This window comes from Lactuca serriola, chromosome 7 (assembly GCF_051521515.1).
Source record: "Lactuca serriola cultivar US96UC23 chromosome 7, Lser_US96UC23_V15, whole genome shotgun sequence".
Classification (NCBI taxonomy): Eukaryota; Viridiplantae; Streptophyta; class Magnoliopsida; order Asterales; family Asteraceae; genus Lactuca; species Lactuca serriola.
Window position 1 is genome coordinate 55,588,615 of NC_136414.1, and position 20,342 is coordinate 55,608,956.

Genomic DNA, 20,342 nt, shown 5'->3' on the forward strand with positions numbered 1-20,342 from the left:
ATGGGCGATCAAGAACTAGATGTCAATAATCATATTTATGAGGAACATTATTTGGCTAGTGATGATGACAATGGAATTGAAGATTTCGATTTTCCTGATAATGATACACTATACAATGACGGATTTCAAACAGGAGAAAGCAGTAATCCTAATTTATGTGAGTTTTTTTAATATTTTGTTTAATTTTTCATTCTATTTCAGATTTTATATTGTAACAAACATGTTTAATGTTAAATGTTAATATTTTCATTGATGAACATACAGAGGACGCAAATAATGATGAAGACGAAAATCACTTCGTTGATGAAGATATAGAGGTTAATATTAAGTACAATGAAGGTACTAAATTCAATTTAAGGATACTGAAGTTTTTACAGAAAAAAATATAATTCTTTGAGTATAGTATTTATATAATTCTTTCAGAATGATTATTTATTTGCTAATTTAAACAGGACAACCACATGTTACTCATGAAGATATAGAGTTTAATATTGATTTCAGTGAAGGTACTAAATTCAATTCAGTATATTTTAATTTTTACAGAAAAAATAAAATTGTGTCAGAATAATATTTATATAATTATTTTAGAATAATTTTGTATTTGCTATGTTTAAGCAGGACAACCACATGTTACTCATGATTATGTTTCTCCTGGTGGCACCTTGTATTGGACTCCGATTGTTTTAGACGACATCAAACCAAAAGTTTCATCAAAATTTAATTCATATGGTGAAGCAGAAACAATGTATAGAAAATATGCATTAGAATCGGGTTTTGATGTCAGGCTTGGAAGAGTCCAAAAAACGAAAAATGGGATTATTACAAATAGACATCTTGTGTGCAATCGGGAAGGTAATCCAAATACTAGTAAACTAGATACTCTAGATATTCAACATAAAAAGACTCAAAGAAGGAAAGATTTATTTAGGAGGAATTGTAAAGCGAAAGTTGTTTTAGAAATAATTCCCGGTACTCTTAGATATGTCGTGAGTGATTTTGTAGAGCGACATAATCATGAGTTGTTTAGCAAGGGCAATATGCACTTATCTTGTTCAAAAAGAAAACTTGATTATTCCCAAGAAATTTTCATTCATAATTTGTCAAAACAAAACATTGGTCCTGTAAAAGCACATAGACTGTATAGTGCTCTTCAAGTTGGTCCTTCGGTTCGAGGTGGATTGGTTACTGATTTCAAGAATGCTAGGAGGAATCTTAATTGTTACATAGGTGGGAGGGATGCGAAATTCCTTGTTGACAAGATGAATGACAGTAAGAAAAATGTCCCATCATTTACTTTTGAGTATAAAGTGTTGAACAAGAGATTGAATTCTCTATTCTGGGCTGACGAAACAACAAAGTATAATTACAATTCATTCGGAGACGTTGTATCACTGGATGCCACATTCAGCATGAATAAGTATTTCTAACCTTTAATACTTTTCAATAAGAATTTCATTATTTTCATGTATGTAAACTAATATTTTATTTTTTAAATAGGTATGATATGGTTTTTGTTCCGTTTACTGGCATCGATAATCACAAAAAATGTGTAACATTTGGTGCTGGTCTTTTAAGTAAAGAAGATGGAGTTTCTTATGAATGGTTGCTTAGAGCTTTTTTGAAAGCTTTTAGAAAACAACCTCAATTGGTTTTATCTGATCAAGATCCAGCTTTGAAAAAAGCTATAGATAAGGTTTTCCCATTGGCACATCATAGGTTATGTATGTGGCATATAACGAAGAAGTTGCCAAATAAGGTATGCATAAAACGAATATTATTCTTATTTTTTTGTTATGATTCTACAACTATTTTCTCATATTCCACCAGAATATTTTGCTTCAACAGAATCAAGTGCATTAACCCTTAATTTTTGCTATCATTCTTCAATGATTTTTTAAAATGCTATCTTCATTATCTCATATTCTACCACAATCAATTGATTTTAACAAAATCAATAACTTTAACTCTTACTTTTTGTTATGATTCTACAATTATCTCATATTCTGACAGAATCAATTGATTTCAACAGAATCAATTACTTTAACTCTTACTCTTTGATTTTAAAATTCTACCTTCATTATCTCATACTCCGACAGAATCAATTGATATTAACAGAATCAATTAGTTTAACTCTTACTTTTTGTTATGGTTCTACAATTATCTTTTCATATTCTACCTTCATGTTATCATATTCTAACAGAATCAATATATATAGATTTTATCAATTGAAGATGCAACCACCAATCAAAATTTTCGAAAGCGTTTTCACTCTATAATTTGGAATTCTAAGCTGGAACCACATGAATTCGAGAATGTGTGGCGTCAGATGTTGGAGGAGTTTAAAATTATTGATATCACTTGGATGAATACAATGTATGGTTTGCGAAAATCTTGGATCCCCGCATTTTTCAAGCACATTTCAATGTCTGGTCTTATGCGAACTACATCGCTGTCTGAAAGTCGGAATTGGTCATTTCAAACCACCACATTAACCGGTTCTTATCTTGTCATGTTTATGATGACATTTGAATCAGTTATGGAACGACAACGACATAACCAAATTCTCAATGGTTTTAATACAGCCACCACTTTTCTTAAATTCATTACTCGTACTCCGTATGAACCTCATGCTTCATATGTATATACACAAAAGATGTTTTATCAGGTTCAGAAAGAGATATCAAGAGCTGAAGATAATTGTTTCCAAAAGAATGTGATATCTTCCAACGGTGTTGACATAATTATTGTTCTGGAGAAAACAAAGAACATAACTATTAGGCAAACAAATGATGTCGATGTTGATGACGAAGATGAGGAATACAATTACGATTGTCTTATAAGGGATACTGAATACACGGTATATTTTTTTCACATTAATTGTCATTTTATCATTTGCATTTAAACACTAAAAATTTACAACTTAAACATTCTCACTAATCATCTTATATTTTCCAAGTCACACACTCAACCAAAGATGGTTCGTTCAAATGTACTTGTATGCATTTTGAACATGTAGGTATCTTATGCAGACACATATTCTGTGTGTTTAAGTTTTATGGCATCGAACAAATTCCTGAAAAGTACATTTTGAAACGTTTGCGTAGGGATGTTATTCCAACAGAATTACTGAAAAGACGCTTCACTAATTCTTTTGACGATTCTAATTTCGACATGACTGCTATTGATATTTTTTCAACTATTGACCGTTGTGTGTCTTTTTTGAGCCATGATGCAGCTAAGTTAAAGTTATATATCGACGAGCAGAATAAGTTGAAAAAAAATCCGTAGACGACTGTCCAAATCATGATCTACCGACCAGAGCAGATCATTTCAAGAAGCTTTTAGGCGTGGTTGGTCCTTATGTAGAATCTGGTGTTAATGACATTCAGAATCCTACAGATATTCGTAACAAAGGCTGCGATAGTCGTGGGAAAAGATTAAAATCTACAAAAGAGATGATTGAGAAGGAAAGCACGAAACCTAAGAGAAAATGTGCTATATGTGAACAGATGGCTCATCATGACAAAGGAAATTGTCCTTTAAAGAACGCCCAGAAATAAGTTCATTGTTTTTTTGGGGGTTTTATGTCGTTCAATAAAGTATTCACTTTGATTGCTAGTAACGATGACATTGTCAATCAACATAACAATATTTATCTTTATAACATTTTTTTAATCTTTTACGAATTTTACATTTACACACACATATTTAATTTCCAAAAGGGTACATCATACCAAAAATATACGTTTCTCATCTACATACAATTAATAGAAAATAAAAAACTATAACTTATTCTGATAGAATAATAACAATATAAAACTACTATATATGCATCAAAAAACTATAAAAACAGCCCAACCACAAAATATATGAAGTCGAAAAAAATTGATTTTATATTTTCTAAAGGTAATCATTCCATAAGAATTTTAGATTTTGGATTTTTATGTGTTATACATGTACAAACACATACTTACTTTTAAACAGGGTACAATATACTGAAAAAAGATCCAATCGTCATCTACATCCAATTAATATAAAATCAAATAACATATTCTACCAGAATCATAACAAATACTACATAGCATCATCATCATATAAACTGTAAAAAACAGTATAGTCACAAAACATTATTAACCACAACCTTGAATTATATTAACAACATTATTACAAAAAATATACATTAACACATGCATTATTAACAACAACCTTGATGTATATTTTAAAAAACTTCATAACCTCTGATAGACAAACACAACCTTTATATGAAAACTAATATTCCATTATATGAAAATTACATTACCAATAACAACCTTTTGATTTTCACAATGCATGCACAACATAATCATCCCAGAAATTAAACAAGGCATCAACACACCCTTTATATGAAAATTAATATTCCATTATAAGATATAAGCTTAAATACTAATAACATTACTTCATAACTTCTGATAGACAAACTACTTTTTCAAACATCTAACATAATGCAGAGTCATGTTTCAACACCCAAAAAAAAAGTTCAGCTCATGACATATCAAAGTTTATTTTTCAACTTATTAAATACCACTCCAAATTCTTACCTACGACCCTTTGTTTTTCTTCTTTTTCTTCCTGTTTTCAGTTGACTCTCTTAGAAGCATATTTTGTTCCAAAATATCAAGCTTACGAAACGCTTCAAAATCTTTAACTATCATAGTCTTGAACTTATTGAACTCAGCTGTTAACAATCTTGCCATGTATTTCGTCCTTAACTTCATTGTAGCACTCACATCAGCAGGCATTTTACCTGTAAGACCACACTCCCAACGCCCTTCATTTTCCCCCATGTAACTTTCCATATGCCTCATGAGGTATATTCCACATTCTGTTCCAGCGTTTTCGACTAGCCAAGATATGTTCATCACCCGTCCCGCGTTAAAAGTTAACGTTTTTGCCATTGGATGATGTTGTGATGTCAAGTAGTTGCAAAACAGTTTTTTCTGTCATTAAATACAACAAATACATCAAACATACTCTTATAATATTCCTTTAGAATGGAAAAATATTGATCAGATATTTATTGATTATCTGACCACCAGGTTTCGTGTAACAGCCCGGATTCCCAGGTGTTAATTATTATTGTATTTTGGTTTTGTGAGGAGACTCGGCGAGTTGGAGCCCAAACTCGCCGAGTAGGATCGCGATTGTGGACGCGGGTTCGCGTCTGGACTCGGCGAGTCCATGCTGTTTAATGAAACCCTAATTCCCCGGGTTTGGAGCCTATTTAAGGGCACTTATAGCCACCCATTGCGGCTACCAGTCCCTTGAGAGAACCCTAAGAGAGCTAATTCGTTTTGGGAGAGAGGAAGTCATTTTTGGGCATTTCTATTCCTTGTATAGCTAGAAGAAGGTGACAAGAGCAAGGAGGAGGTGAGATTCAAGCAGATCCAGAGTCCAGAGGCTTCATTTGGAGGTAATAGTTCGAACCTCCTTCAGTTTTAGGGTTAATCTTTAGAGTTATGGTTTTCTAACCCCTTTGGAGAGTGATTATGATAAGCAAATGGTCCCTCTTCAAGTTTGTGCCTTGGATCTGGACTCAAAGAGGACCAGAGACCTTAACCCTTGGATCTCTTTGGGTTATTATGGAGTTATTGGACCTAGGTGGTCATTTTTGGGACCAAATCTCCTTTTGATGCCTTGTGGGGGTTATACAAGCATCAAGTTTCAAACTTTACGTGACATTCATGCTTGGGAAGGCTAGATTTATGGTTTGGGAAAGCAGATCTGACCTCAGAAGGTCAATAGAGTTTGTGCATGGCATGAACTCTTCGAGTTGTTCTTGAGACTCGGCGAGTAGGGTCGGGGTTTCACGTAAAGTGTTCAGCGAGTGGACTCGCCGGGTTGGGGGATGACCCAGTGAGTCAGGGAGAGTCATTAGGGGGCTGAATCAAGCCTGAACTTGCCGAGTTGTTCTTGAGACTCGGCGAGTTGAGTCGTGGTGGCCCCGCGATTCATGCCAGGTGGAACTCGTCGAGTTAGGGAAGTACTCGACGTGTCAAGAGAGGATTTGAGGGAGTCAGTGAACACGTATAGACTCGCCGAGTCGCTTTAGTGCACTCGCCGAGTCCGGTCAAAGTTGACCGTTGACCAGAGTTGACCAGTGTTGACTTGACAGGGTTAGTCAACCTTAGTTGTGAAAGTGTTAATTAGAGATATATTGTAATATAGGAGGATTATAGCTCGGGAGATCGAGCACGAGTGATTTCAGGGATTTGCGAGTTATCAAGATACGCGAGGTGAGTCTTCTCACTATACTTTACCTTGAGTAGGTAACTAGAGTTATGTGATACAGTGTTTGTATGCTATATATGTGTTATGTGTTGCACTGGATTATCCTATGTGATTTATGTTGTGCATGTTTACAGAGTTAGAACCTGAGGGTTCACAGAGTTTGGGTGCACGGACCCACAGAATTATAGCCTCGAGTGGCTAATATGTGTTATATGTGGTATTTTGGGGAACTCACTAAGCTTTGTGCTTACAGTGTTTGGTGTTATTGTTTCAGGTACTAGTGATGACCGTGGGAAGGCGCCGGCTTGATCTGTACACACGCAAGGGACTTATATATTATGAGATCTTGGGATTCTTATTTGGCATGGATTGAGTTTAGGACAATGATGTTTTTATGAATATTAAATGAATTATGTTTTTTTATAAATGCGAAAAAATTGTTTTGAATTTTACGGTGTTACAAGTTGGTATCAGAGCCTTGGTTTGAGGGATTCGGTTACACCTTCGGGAGTATTTGAACTCAAACTAAGGATTTGGAAAATATTCAAAAGAGAACCAAAATTTTCTAAAAGAAGTAAAAGGTTTTTAGAGAAACTTAGAGCAGAAACGTGTGTACGATCAGTCAGCGCCCGAACGATGATTTCCCAAAATACCCTTATATTATATGTTTATGAGATTGATATGATGTATTCTCTTGCTAGAGTGGGCTAGGTATTCCTATTAGGACTAGAGTGCCCTGATTTGTGATGCCTTAGCCTAGGGAGAGGTGAGCTGCTATAAGATGCTTGAGAGTGAATAGGTAGCAGCGAGGAGCTTATGAGAGGTCTGTTAGAGAGTGATTAATGCATAATAGAGTACTTGGAACTTGGGATCCGAAGAGGAGGATTTGGGGTGTATACTGAAACGGTGCGGACAGTAGTATTGGGCCCGTACTACTGAAAGCACCAGGGCGGTGTACAGCTCAAGTATGAACCTTCGGAATGCCAAGGATCAAGGAGGGATGAGTTGTCGAGTGTGAGTATGCTCGAATGGGTTCTAATTTATCGTATGTTGTATTTCAGAGGTAGATCATGGTGAGGACACGTCTTATGCCAGAGAGCAGTGAGACTAGTGATGAGGAGATCCGCCGGATCATCCACGAGGAGGTGGCTGCGGCCATCAGGGCAGAGATACCAGAGATGTTCGGGTCTATTAAGACCATGCTGATTGAGACTTTCGACGAGCGTTATGCTGCTCTTTCTGAGGCTGCTGTTGCGGCGGCCAACTCAGCTGTTGCTGCTGCGAGGCCGCAGGGTGGTGATGCGTTGTTGTTCCGAGAGTTCAGCAACACAAAACCGCCAGAGTTTGATGGGACCAAGGACCCGGTGGCAGCTATGCGATGGATTTCAGACATAGAGGGGTGTTTCTTCACTTGCTCATCTCCTGAGCATTTGAGAGTACGATTTGCGCTGAACCAGCTTCGCTTAGGAGCGAAGGACTGGTGGAAGTTTGTGACAGCGCACTTTACGCCTGCTGAGCTTGCGGCAGTGACCTGGGAGAGGTTCACTGCCATGTTCCGAGATGAGTACGTTCCCCAGGTGGAGAGGGAGCGTTTGGCCCAGGAGTTTCTGACCCTCAAGCAGGGTACTGAGTCTATGACGGTGATTACCAGGATGTTCCACGAGACGACGATGTTCTGCCCTGAGCATGTGTCCACTGAGCAGGCACGTATGAGCCGATGTTTGAGTATCTTGAAGCGAGACATTCGGGAGTTCGTGGCGAACTCCTCGTACTGGACATTTGCCGAGCTTCGGGAAAATGCCCGGAAGAGGGAGATCGAGCTAGAGACTCAGGCTAGAGAGGAGGCTGAGTCTCAAGGGAGGGATCGGCGACCGACACAGTCCCAGCCGGCAGCCAAGCGGGCCAAGCCCGCTGATCCCAAATCTGGGAGCCAAAAGGGGTGCACTTGTGGAAAGTGCGGCAAGGGTCATGATGGAGTTTGTAGAGCTGGATCTTGCTACAAGTGTGGCAAGGAGGGGCATATGGCCAAGGACTGCCCCGAGGGGTTTGCTGTGTGTTTTCACTGCAACCAGACCGGACACCAGAAGGCGGAGTGTCCGCAGTTGCGAGGATCAGCTCATGGAGCACCTCAGGGATCTGCCCCTGCCGCCATCAGAGCTACCGAGATTCGGCCAGTGAAGGCCGAGGCGCCGAGGGCACGAGGGAGAGCTTTTCAGTTGACCGCGGAGGAGGTCCGCGCAGCGCCCGATGTCGTGGCTGGTATGTATTCTTTCGTGTATTTATTTTGAGGATAAGATATTATGCTTATATTATGTTATGCGTAGGTACTTTTCTTATGAATTCTGTACCTACCTTGGTGTTATTTGATTCGGGTGCGAGTCGGTCTTTTGTATCTTTGGCTTTTAGTCAGCATATCATTGTTAGTCGTGAGGCTTTGAGTCGGCCTCTGAGAGTTTCCATAGCTGACGAGAGGGTGATATATGCCACGGAGGTTCTCAAGGGGTGCATGTCCGAGATTTTTGGTGTTAAGTTCCCGATTGATTTGATTCCTATTGCTATGGGTGATGTCTGTGTCATTGTGGGTATGGACTGGTTGAGCAGATTCGGTGCGGTTATCGACTGCGAGCGACAGCTAGTGACCATACGAGACCCTAGTGGGGGAGCTCTTACGGTGTACGGCGAGGGTACATGTTCTGGGTCAGCGTTTTGTTCGGCCGCTAGAGCGAGACAGTGTCTACAACAGGGCTGTAAGGGTTTTGTGGCGTATGTGATGGATACGCGAATGGATTCCGAGAGGCCGAGGTCAGTTGAGGAGGTTCTGATAGTGTGGGAGTTCCTAGATGTCTTTCCAGAGGAGTTGCTGGGTGTGCCTCCTGTGAGGCAAGTGGAGTTCAGTATCGATTTGGTTCCGGGGGCCGCGCCTATTGCTAAGGTGCCTTATCGCCTTGCACCTCCAGAGATGCAAGAGTTATCCTCGCAGCTTCAGGAGCTGCTGGGAAAGGGATTTATTCGGCCGAGCAGCTCGCCGTGGGGAGCGTCTATCCTGTTTGTCAAGAAAAAGGATGGTTCACACCGGATGTGCATTGATTACCGGGAGTTGAACAAGCTGACGGTCAAGAACCATTACCCGTTGCCGAGGATTGACGATTTGTTCGATCAGTTGCAGGGAGCATCTTGGTTTTCCAGGATCGATTTGAGGTCTGGATATCATCAGGTGAGGGTGCAAGATGAGGACATCCAGAAGACAGCGTTCAGGACGCGTTATGGGCATTACGAGTTTGTGGTGATGCCTTTCGGGCTCACCAATGCCCCGGCAGTGTTCATAGATCTCATGAACCGAGTTTACAGGCCGATGCTGGATCGGTCAGTGATTGTATTCATCGACGACATTTTGGTATATTCGAGATCTAGAGAGCAGCATGAGGAGAATTTGAGGGAGATCCTCGGAGTTCTGAGATCGGAGAGGCTTTATGCCAAATTCTCCAAGTGTGATTTCTGGTTGTGAGAGGTCCAGTTCCTGGGGTATCTCGTTAACCAGAAAGGGATATTGATCGACCCAGCCAAAGTTTAGGCGGTGATGAGTTGGGAGGTGCCGAGGTCACCCTCCGAGATCAGGAGTTTTCTAGGGTTGGCCGGTTATTATCGGAGATTTATCAAGGATTTCTCTAAGATCGCAGGGCTACTCACCAGGTTGACCCGGAAGGGTGTCGCTTTTTCATGGGGTCCCGAGCAGCAGGCCTCCTTTGAGATGCTTCGCCAAGGTTATGCGAAGCCCCGGTGTTAGCCCTCCCGGAGGGGATGGAGGACTTTGTGGTATACTGTGATGCATCGATCTTGGGGTTGGGAGCGGTGCTGATGCATAGAGGGCATGTGATAGCATACGCATCGAGGCAGCTGAAACCTCATGTGACGAGGTATCCCACCCATGATCTGGAGTTGGGGGCAGTGGTGTTCGCCCTCAAGATTTGGCGTCACTATCTGTATGGGGTTCGCTGTATGATATACACGGACCATAAGAGCCTGAAGTATTTGATGGACCAACCCAACCTAAATATGCAGCAGAGGAGGTGGTTGGATGTGGTCAAGGATTATGATTGTGAGATTCTGTACAATCCGGGCAAGGCTAATGTGGTAGTCGATGCCCTGAGTCGCAGGGCGGAGAGCGCCCCATTGCGAGGTGTATGTTTGCGATTGACCGTGATGGCTCCGGTGTTGGACACCATTCGTGGAGCACAGGCTGAGGCCGTGAGATCGGAGAATCAGAAAAGGGAGCGAGTTGTTGGGTTGGTATCGGAGTTCGTTACTGATGGTCGGGGGCTTATGACATTTCAGGGGCGTATTTGGGTACCATTTGTGGGAGGGACGCATACCATTTTGATGGAAGAGGCTCATCGGTCGAAATTCTCGATCCACCCTGGGGCCACTAAGATGTATTTGGACCTGAGAAGGGAGTATTGGTGGCCTTGTATGAAGAGGGATGCTGCGTGGTTTGTTGAAAGGTGCTTAACCTGCCGTAGGGATAACGCCGAGCACCAGAGACCGCATGGTAAGTTGCAGCCGTTGGAGGTTCCCGAATGGAAGTGGGAACAGATTACCATAGATTTTATCACCAAATTGCCAAGGACTGCTAGGGGAGTCGATGTAATTTGGGTGATTGTGGACAGATTGACAAAGAGCGCCCACTTCCTTGCTATCAGTGAGAGCTCCTCCGCAGAGAAGTTAGCAGATATGTACGTGAGGGAAGTAGTATCTCAGCATGGGGTGCCGATCTCGATTGTTTCAGATCGGGATGTACGTTTTACTTCCAGATTCTGGAAGAAGTTTCACGAGGAGCTGGGTACTAGGCTGCATTTTAGTACCGTGTATCACCCTCAGACAGACGGACAGAGTGAGCGGACGATTCAGACGCTCGAGGACATGCTCCGGGCATGTGTGTTGGATTTCGGGGGGAGTTGGGATACGTATTTGCCCTTGGCAGAGTTTTCCTACAACAACAGCCATCATTCGAGCATTTGTGTGCCACCCTTTGAGCTGTTGTATGGGAGGAGGTGTCGGACCCCCATTTGCTGGGGAGAGGTTGGATAGCGTGTTATGGGCAGTACTGAGATAGTGCTTCAGACGACAGAGCAGATCCAGCAGGTCAGATAGAGATTATTGACCGCTCAGAGTCGTTAGAAGAGTTATGCAGACAGATGCCAATCCGAGCTTGAGTTTCAGGTCGGCGACTTTGTGCTCCTGAAGGTCTCTCCTTGGAAAGGAGTGATTCGATTCAGGAAGAGGGGCAAGTTGGGGCCCCGATATATTGGTCCATTTCGGGTGGTCGCGAGGGTAGGTAGGGTAGCCTATCGTTTGGATTTGCCAGCAGTGTTGGGGCAGATTCACAACACTTTCCAAGTGTCGCAATTGCGGAAGTGTATAGCCGATGAGTCGGCAGTGGTTCCATTAGAGGATATTCAGGTGGATGCGAGCTTGAATTATGCTGAGAGACCAGTGGCAATCAGAGATCGTAAAATCAAGGTTCTGAGGAACAAGGAGGTACCCTTGGTGTTGGTTCAGTGGCAGCACCGGAAGGGGTCCGAGATGACTTGGGAGCCGAAACGTGAGATGCTCGAGCAGCATCTGGAGTTATTTGCAGAGCGAGACTTCGAGGGCCAAGTCTAGTTCTAGTGGGGGAGAATTGTAACAGCCCAGATTCCCAGGTGTTAATTATTATTGTATTTTGGTTTTGTGAGGAGACTCGGCGAGTTGGAGCCCAAACTCGCCGAGTAGGATCACGATTGTGGACACGGGTTCGCGTCTGGACTCGGCGAGTCCATGTTGTTTAATGAAACCCTAATTCCCCGGGTTTGGAGCCTATTTAAGGGCACTTATAGCCACCCATTGCGGCTACCAGTCCCTTGAGAGAACCCTAAGAGAGCGAATTCGTTTTGGGAGAGAGGAAGTCATTTTTGGGCATTTCTATTCCTTGTATAGCTAGAAGAAGGTGACAAGAGCAAGGAGGAGGTGAGATTCAAGCAGATCCAGAGTCCAGAGGCTTCATTTGGAGGTAATAGTTCGAACCTCCTTCAGTTTTAGGGTTAATCTTTAGAGTTATGGTTTTCTAACCCCTTTGGAGAGTGATTATGATAAGCAAATGGTCCCTCTTCAAGTTTGTGCCTTGGATCTGGACTCAAAGAGGACCAGAGACCTTAACCCTTGGATCTCTTTGGGTTATTATGGAGTTATTGGACCTAGGTGGTCATTTTTGGGACCAAATCTCCTTTTGATGCCTTGTGGGGGTTATACAAGCATCAAGTTTCAAACTTTACGTGACATTCATGCTTGGGAAGGCTAGATTTATGGTTTGGGAAAGCAGATCTGACCTCAGAAGGTCAATAGAGTTTGTGCATGGCATGAACTCTTCGAGTTGTTCTTGAGACTCGGCGAGTAGGGTCGGGGTTTCACGTAAAGTGTTCAGCGAGTGGACTCGCCGGGTTGGGGGATGACCCAGTGAGTCAGGGAGAGTCATTAGGGGGCTGAATCAAGCCTGAACTTGCCGAGTTGTTCTTGAGACTCGGCGAGTTGAGTCGTGGTGGCCCCGCGATTCATGCCAGGTGGAACTCGTCGAGTTAGGGAAGTACTCGACGTGTCAAGAAAGGATTTGAGGGAGTCAGTGAACACGTATAGACTCGCCGAGTCGCTTTAGTGCACTCGCCGAGTCCGGTCAAAGTTGACCGTTGACCAGAGTTGACCAGTGTTGACTTGACAGGGTTAGTCAACCTTAGTTGTGAAAGTGTTAATTAGAGATATATTGTAATATAGGAGGATTATAGCTCGGGAGATCGATCACGAGTGATTTCAGGGATTTGCGAGTTATCGAGATACGCGAGGTGAGTCTTCTCACTATACTTTACCTTGAGTAGGTAACTAGAGTTATGTGATACAGTGTTTGTATGCTATATATGTGTTATGTGTTGCACTGCATTATTCTATGTGATTTATGCTGTGCATGTTTACAGAGTTAGAACCTGAGGGTTCACAGAGTTTGGGTGCACGGACCCACAGAGTTATAGCCTCGAGTGGCTAATATGTGTTATATGTGGTATTTTGGGGAACTCACTAAGCTTTGTGCTTACAATGTTTGGTGTTATTGTTTCAGGTACTAGTGATGACCGTGGGAAGGCGCCGGCTTGATCTGTACACACGCACGGGACTTATATATTATGAGATCTTGGGATTCTTATTTGGCATGAATTAAGTTTAGGACAATGATGTTTTTATGAATATTAAATGAATTATGTTTTTTTATAAATGCGAAAAAATTGTTTTGAATTTTACGGTGTTACATTTGGTAACATGCCATACTTTCTTTCCAAAGTCCCTGTTCTCTTCACATGATCTACTATGTAGTACAAACTTGATCTTAGATCAAAGATGAGTAAGTAATACTTTCCATCATCAACTATTGGGAAGAAAACCTTGTACACATGAAAAGAAGAAGTTAAGTTAATATTAATTGATGCCACAAATATTACATTTCTTAAATAAACTTACAAGTGCAACATCTCTAAAACTTGGCTTCACATCAAATTTCTTAGCGTAGATTCGCAATAAAGTAGCAAAAAGCCTATATTTCATATCTTCCGACTTTAGCTCATTCAATATATCTTTTGTCTGAAAAAACCCACATCAACATCAATATTTATTCTTCAAGAATATATTTGAATTAAAAATTAATTTACATAATAAATTCATACCACAATAGTTGTATCGAAGAAAAATCTCGAAAGCGATGATTCATCCTTGTAGTTCTCCATTTTATTTAAAAACGCAGCCCAACAATCAATAATTTAAGAATGCAAAAACATTCCATGATTGAATTGATATGCAAAACCCCGGTGCAGCAAATGTCCTGTTCCAATGTCCCAAATCTCATCCCTGTGACAAAAATTATGTATAAAATCAATCTGAATACATTCATTTTAAAATTATAGAAATATAATAGGTGACACATATTGTAACGCCCGTAGATCAGGGCTAGTCAATCTAGAGACAATAAGAGTCAAAAATGACTTTTTGATAGAAGATTATTTAGGATGAATAATCATAACTAAGTTGTAGTATATGTTACAAGGTTTCTGTGCATATAAAGAACGCCAAAATCCGAGTTATAACGAAGAAGTTATGACCTGTCGAAGTTTCGCGACAGAACCGGCACGACACAGCGCGACGTAAAAAGTGAATTTACGTTAGAGCGATATTTAGCCTTAGCAATCTAAACGAGAATCGAAGATCTCGTTGTTGGTATCGAAGCGATAAAAAGTTAGGCGAGAACGGACGTCAAACGAAGAAGTTATGAATTTATAACGAAGTTTTCTGTCGCGGCCTATTAAAAATAAATAATAAAAATAAAAGTCAAAATTAGCCGACGGAGTCTAAACGAAAGTTGTAGAGCGTAGTCTCACCTTCGCGTGGATATAAAGAACGTCGAAAACGGAGTTCGTATGAAGAAGATATGAATTTCCGAAGTTTATTAATCAATTTGTATTTAAATTTAAAAGGAAATTCGGAAACATTATCCGAAGGAGTCACCGGTCTGATCCGAGGTACGCGCCGCGTACTCGAGTACGCCCCGCGTACTCCGAAGTGTCGACATTCGCAGCAAGTGGCTTCGGATGACGCACGCAGTGACGTTTTTCGGACCAGTACGCCCCGCGTACTCCGAGGCTCCAGCCTCCTATAAATAGGATGCGAGGGCAGCCGACCCAATTGCCAATTTCTTCTTTTCTCTCTCCCGTTTTGCATCGTTTTGCGTGCCAGAAATACCCCGACGCCCCGGTATTATTCTCTAGCCCTGAGGCAAGTCCTGAGATCCCGAAGATCCCGAGAAGTGCGGTTCCCGAGCCGAAGCTCTGCCCGCGAGAAGTTCGATTTTTGTGGAGATCTTCCAGATCTGCGGTGGATTACTACTTCTGCAAGTCGTAGTGCTGTCCGATCATCTTCTGATCAAGTGAGTGTATACTACCTTTCATAAACACGATAATAATACAAGTATGGTTTGAGTGTATTAAGTATATTGTTGTTTATATGTGTGGGTGTGTAGTTGCTTTCTTCTAACCCATCAATATGAAGTATTTGTTATGAAATACGTGCTATGTGTTTATATGTTATTTGTCTATTTGAGATGGACATGGAAATTGGAGTTTTATACAGGTGTTAAATGATTTAAACGGTGTAAGTATTTATATCTACAAAATTGTTGGGTAGAACAAGGGTAGATGGGATAGTTGGTGACTATGGAGTTAGCGCCTACTGTTAGATAAACCTTGGTGACTATGGAGTTAGCGCCTATTATTAGATAAACCTTGGTGACTATGGAGTTAGCGCCTTTTGTATAAACCTTGGCGACGATGTGACTTCGTGCCTATTTGATGAACCTTGGCGACTATGGAGTTAGCGCTTGTTAAGTAAACCCTGGCGACTATGGAGTTAGCGCTTGTTAAGTGAACCTTGGTGACTATGGAGTTAGCATCGCTTGAGTAAACCCCGACGACTATGGAGTTAGCGTCTGATAAACTATGGATTTAGTACTCGATAGATAAACTTTGGCAGCAATGGATTTTGTGCCGATTCCTTAGGAATAAGTGAATGAATGATAGTTGGTTCTTAGGGTGAAACCTTAAGAAGATAATGGGGATGGGTATTTGGGTTGATTGTTTGATAATTGAATATAACAAATGTATTATTGTGGGTTGAAAACCCTATATGCTCACCAGGCTCCCAAGCCTGACCCACTCAGTTTTCTTTTCATTACAGGTAATGACACAAGAGTATAAGTCGGCGGACTTGACGAGAGATTTTGGATTATAGATCAGTAGTTGAATAACTATTGTAAGGTCTATTTTATGTTGTTTATGCTTTTGGTCTGTAACGAACATGACATCCCGAGGTTTTATTATTTAATAAAAAAATAAATTCTTTTCGAGAAATGTTTTGATAAAATGGTTATCATATTTTATTTTGGGAACAAATTCCGCAACCGTTTTCTTTAAACGATCACTCTGATTTTGAAAACAAAGCATAAACAAATCGGTCTTTTCTGGCCGTGAAATTGGGGATGTCACAGTTGGTATCAGAGCATTAGTTTAAGCGAACTAGGAATGTGGATTTATTTCTAGACTTAAACTTAGAATGCTAAGCAATGATTGCGAGTTGAGTGTGTCCATTATATTTTAGGTAGTACACCTAAATTGACACAGGCACTATTTTATTTTAGGAAAATTGCCTGAAATGCTATTATGTGCTAATTGTTATATGTTTGCCGTATATGACATTATTTGCTCGGATCTATGGTCTGTTACCGACCGGATCTGGAAACCTTATGTGTATAGGATTCTAAGCGTACGTCTACGATATTAGAACTAGCATATAAACGTTTCGGAGTGATAAGGATGATTTGAATATCTATCGTGATTAAGGATCTAATTTCACCATATTCGGTGTATAGATCAAAAATGGTGAGAACGAGGAGTGGAGTTGGAAATGCTGATGAGAACAGGAATCAAGTACCAGTAATTGAACGAATACCTGTTGTGGCAGCAGCGCCTGAACCAATGACAATGGCCGGAGTTCAAGTGATGATCCAGGCAATGTTGAATAATCAGATGGAAGAAACTAGACGTCTGATCAGACAAAATCGCGAGGAATTGTCAATTCGAGTAGAAGAGCCCGAAGTAAATGGAGGGCATTCTGAAGGAGGAAACTATAGTGGGACCGTTGGTCAAGCCAACCCACCAATAGTTCGCCAAAACAACCAGGATAGAGGAAATGATGGACGTGGATGCAAGTACAAGGATTTCATGGCATCCAAACCACCGTGTCTTTCTGGGAGCCCGACACCGGTGCAAGTCATGGACTGGATCTCCGAGATGGAGACAATGTTTGAAAGTTGCGAGTGTAGCAACAGACAGAAGACCGCTCTTGCAATCCCTCTGTTAAAATCTGGAGTATTGAGCTGGTGGAAGTTACTGGCTGGTTCAATGCCCAAGGGGGAAGCTAGCAAGATGTCTTGGGAAGAGTTCGTGGGGCAAATAAAAATGCAATACTGCTCTGAGCAGGATCTTCTGGAAATCAACAATGAGTTCCAAAATCTGAAGAAAGGAAAATTGAGCGTTACTGAATACGCTACGAGCTTTACGGAGAAGATGAAGCTTATTCCGTACCAAATTCCGACTGAACTTTCCAAGGTCAACAAGTTTGCCAATGGATTACCAGCGGACTTTGGTCCGATAGTCAAACAAGCAACCACTCTGAAAGCCGCCATCTGGGCAGCCAAAAATGTTGAGACCCAAATAAAAGAAAAGGGTCTGGAAAGGGCTGAAGTTGGAGAGAAAAGGAAGCGTGAAGGATCTTCAATAATCGACAAAGAAAGTAAATTCTCGAAATCTGGGGGAAGAGATGAGGCTAAGTGGTGTGAGAAGTGTAAGAAGAAACACTTTGGGAAATGTAGCGAGGAGATGACTTGCTACAAATGTGGGAAGACAGGGCACTATGCCAACAAGTGCACACCTAACAAGAAGATGTGCTATAGGTGTAATGAAGAAGGTCATATTTCTAAAGACTGCCCACAGAAAAACACACCTCCACAGCCAAGGGCATTCAACATGTTCCTCAACGAAGCAGAAAGGGATGGGAGGGTTAAAGGATGAAGACTTCATATTAATATATAAAGTCGGTAAAGTCTGTATCAGGAAGCATAGCCTGTTAGAGGCATAGTATAGGGTGAACTTGAACTTTTGTGTAATAGTTTCAAGAATTAATATAAATCCTAGTTTTGTTATCTGATGTGTTGAATGATGATATGATTTATGAATGGTGACTTGGTTAACTGCGAGACAATACTTGGGACGAGTATGAGTAGGTGTGAATGGTAGTAGAGATCTATACTACCGGAAGCACAGGACTCACGCTTGGATCAGGGGAAGTCACAAGGTTATCAAGAAGCTAGTAATTGATTCCGTTTTATTCAAGTATATCATTACCATTGTTTCGGTAATGTCTAGAAAGATAGTTGTAAACATACACAGAACATTCTATTAGAATATGAAACATGTAAACTTATTCCACAAACAAGAACTACGATTTTTTCAGTTTAAGTCATTAATCATATACAAACTGTGATTCCAATAGAATTTAAAACCTGTATAAAATGCTAACTAACTATTTAAATAAAGTAATTTAGTTTACAATTTTAACCAGTGAAACAAGTAGAGTCATTCTAGCAGAATAACAACCACGGTCAGGTTCATATAAACAGAACATTCTGTCAGAATAACAAACACAGTGATTTCATTGTACCATAATATTCAAAATTCAACGCATACTTCACTTAACAGTAATGATTCTTAAGAAAATACCAAAAAATGACACATTTTTCTTCCAGACCATAAATCATACATGCATAAATGATTTCAAATACACTTCCTAAAGTCTACTACATTTTTTGAACTAAATAAACATTAAATACCACAACAAAATTGTTACCTTTAGGTTCAACAACGACATCATAATTGTCATCTTCAAGATTCAACGTCGTTTCTACTGTGTTCTTGAACTTTGACTTGAATGAACTGGATCGTGTGCTCCTCATTGTTGCAGAATACCATTAATATAAGCCCCAAATGTCGATTCCGTCTTCTAGGGTTAAATGTCGATACTTATAAGAAAAACCTTCAAACGATCTTCCGATTTTGAAGACTGATTACAATAAATCAGAATGTTTTTCAACCTCCTAAGGATTTGGGTTCTTGATTTTGTGAGTATGCGAGATATTTGGGATCATCGGTTGATCACTTCCATAGTTATCCACCGTTTCCTAATTAAATGACGGGGCAAAATACCATTCTACCCTTAATTGACCGGTCAATTGATTAAAGCTCATTTATTTGATTTTTTTTCTATTTAATTTAAAAACAAAATCACTTTCTTAAATTACCACAAATGATTGGCCTACAATCATTTACATGGGCACACAATACAAAAACAAAATAATCTAACCCTATATATATATATATATATATATATATATATATAGAGAGAGAGAGAGAGAGGATCATTTGAGAACTCATAGTTTCCCGAGAACCCGAGAATTAAAAGTGGTACGTCAGATAAAAAAACAGAAGATCAAGATCATTTGTGGCATTTTTGTAAATAAATACAATTTTATAGGGGCGGGGGTATCTTAAATTAAAAAGGCAAGGGTATTATAGGAAACACAAATTTAGTTTAATAATATCCTAAAATCACAGATCTCATTCTCCCTCCCTCTCCCCCCCTCTCATGATTTTCCCTCTGACGACCACTATACTCTGTCGATGACTTCTGCCTACAATGGCCTTCAAGATCGTGATTCATGAAATATTCAGCGTCGTTTCCTTCCTTCCTCCTTTCGTCGTCTTGTCTACGGATTATGTCGCATCATCGTTCACGCTCTTCATTGACACTGTGGATGCATAATCGATTCAACTTTCATCTCCAATAATCATCAATTGATATGAAATTTGAAATCCTCTAATGATCAAAGCTTCTATATCGCCGATCATCAAAGCTCCTATGCGCTTTTCATGAAATATTCTCACTGTCGTGTTGAGTATCTAATCTTGTTGATGTCGATACGACCTAACACATCATCGATGTCTCACCTTCCTTGGTCATTATTGTAGAATTGGAAAGAATGTGACAACCCGAAATTTCCATTATGAACAAACCATATCAAGCCAATAGAAGTAGATCAGTTACAGTGTAAACTCAGATTTCGAGTATAAGTTTGGCAGTTTTCAGGATTTTTCACTTAAGGAGATATTAGGAGAGTGGATGCACTAGGGTTTTGTGCAACACTATTATTCCAATACTCTAAGACATTAGGGTTCGTTCCAGGAATAAAAATATTTTCTGCCAAAAATATCTCAGGACTATAAATAGAATTCTGAACCAAATTGGTTCATTTGTTGAATTCCATTTAGAGAAAAGTCAAAATTCTCTCTCACGGATCTTCGGGTTTTTATCCCAAATTGTGAGTACTTCGATCTAGTTATGTT

The 20,342-nt window shown here is 40.4% G+C and overlaps 1 protein-coding gene across 1 annotated transcript; it reads left to right on the plus strand.

Annotated features, from left to right (window-relative positions):
* Positions 1-3,560, plus strand: LOC145063983 (protein FAR1-RELATED SEQUENCE 5-like). Its single transcript, XM_079011526.1, has 8 exons — positions 1-142; positions 265-339; positions 453-506; positions 619-1,417; positions 1,498-1,756; positions 2,291-2,831; positions 3,017-3,208; positions 3,289-3,560. Exons 1-8 carry the CDS (start codon positions 1-3, stop codon positions 3,558-3,560), a joined length of 2,334 nt encoding a protein of 777 aa, XP_078867652.1.
* The last annotated feature ends 16,782 nt before the right edge of the window (positions 3,561-20,342 follow it).